Source organism: Lepidochelys kempii, chromosome 1 (genome assembly GCF_965140265.1).
Source record: "Lepidochelys kempii isolate rLepKem1 chromosome 1, rLepKem1.hap2, whole genome shotgun sequence".
Taxonomy (NCBI): domain Eukaryota; kingdom Metazoa; phylum Chordata; order Testudines; family Cheloniidae; genus Lepidochelys; species Lepidochelys kempii.
The window spans coordinates 4,745,026-4,746,746 of record NC_133256.1 but is presented as its reverse complement, the minus strand read 5'-3'; the positions used below and the strand labels follow the sequence as shown (position 1 = coordinate 4,746,746).

The window sequence follows — 1,721 nt, the reverse complement described above, 5'->3', positions numbered from 1 at the left end:
TCACCTTCTGCAGGTGTATTTACCCACTTTGTCACGAAGCTCTTTGGATTTCACACCATAAATGATAGGGTTGAGCATGGGGGGGACAAGGAGATAGATGTTAGCGAAGGTGACATGTACATAGGAAGCAATTCCTTGACCAAACCGCTGTGTCAGGTAAGAAAAGAGGGTGGGAGTATAAGACATCAGAATCACACAGATGTGGGCAGTGCAGGTGTTGAGGGCTTTCTGGTGGTCTTTCTTGGAGGAGATTCTGAGGACAGCCCTGATGATCAGACCATAGGACAGTGCAATGAGAATCAGATCTAACCAGATGACTACAAGTGCTGTCACCAAACCATATGTCCTGTTGACTGTAATGTCCCCACATGACATCTTTGCCACAGCTATGTGCTCACAGTATGTGTGGGGAATAATGTGGTTGGCACAGAATGGCATCCTGCTGAGGAGCAGGGGCAGGGGCAGAATGAAGAGAACAGCTCTTATCAAACCCACAAGACCTAGCTTGGCTATTCGTGCATTGGTGAGGATCGTGGCATATCTCAGAGGGTTACATATGGCAACGTAACGATCGAAGGCCATTATCACAAGGACGGCTGACTGCATACCAGAAACTGCATGAATGAAGAACATCTGGGTGAGGCAGCCATTCAGAGTAATGCCTTTCAAATTGAACCAAAATACACAAAGTGCCTTTGGAATGACAGAGGTAGACATGCCGATATCTGTGAGTGCCAGCATGCAGAGCAGCAGGTACATTGGCTTGTGCAGGTTCTGCTCTTTGCCTACAACAAACAGAACCATGGAATTTCCAAACAGGCTGATAATGTAGAATGTAGAGAAAGGGATGGAAATCCAGATATGGGCAGCTTCCAGGCCTGGGATGCCCATTAGAATAAATGGTGAAGGGTCAGAGGGTGTGAGGTTGAAAGCTGCCATGAGGTGGTTGATGCGTCTATCGGGCTCAGAAATGCTCAAGTTGCCTGTGAAGGGAGAGAAGCACAACAAGGGGCGGGGGTTTACACAGTTTATAAGAATTAGTACTTCAATATGTTATAGGTATGAACAATCTAGAAAGGGGTGTGTGCAGTGAGGTGGGAGCATTTACAGATAGGTTATAGTCAAGTCCAGAGAAGTCCTCAGAGAGAACTAATGAAGCTAGGTGAATGGGCAGCATGATGGCATATACACTTGGATGTCAATAACGGCAACATTTATGCCATTGGAGGGAAACATGTGTACTTCTCAAACATCTTTCGAGGTTCTAATTTGTCTATATGAATTCAGTACAGGGACCTGGGCATCACTGTACACAGCTTTGGGAAGTCCTGCTCACAGTGCAAGCATGGCAGAAACTAAGCAAAACATTGGGATCCAGGAGGAATGGGATGGGAAATCATACAGAAAATACAATGCCCTGAGATCAGTCAGTTGATTTTTCACCCTCCTCTGGATTCCTCTATGTAGTACTGGGCACTCTTCTCACACAGGGTATTGCAGAACTAGAGGGGTTAATGGAAGGGCAACAGGGAATGATCAAGTGTCTGGGGAAACTCTCATATAGAGAGAGATTGAGGAGACTGGGATTGTTACCTTACAAAGGAGATGAATAAGAGGGGATATGAGAAAAGTCTATAAATTACTGACTTGTAGAGAGGTTTCAGAGGGATGACTGGTGGAGAGTAGATAGAGAAAGTGTTCTCCCTGTCTGATAATACAAG

At 45.6% G+C, this 1,721-nt stretch overlaps 1 protein-coding gene across 1 annotated transcript; it reads right to left on the bottom strand.

Moving 5' to 3' along the window:
• LOC140895055 (olfactory receptor 52P1-like) lies at positions 1 to 1,489 on the bottom strand. The gene is made up of 2 exons (XM_073304248.1): positions 1,444 to 1,489; positions 1 to 983 (listed from the first exon to the last, which is right to left on the bottom strand). The coding sequence occupies exon 2, from the start codon at positions 937 to 939 to the stop codon at positions 1 to 3; it is 939 nt and encodes a 312-aa protein (XP_073160349.1). The 5' UTR covers positions 940 to 983; positions 1,444 to 1,489.
• Positions 1,490 to 1,721: the final 232 nt, after the last annotated feature.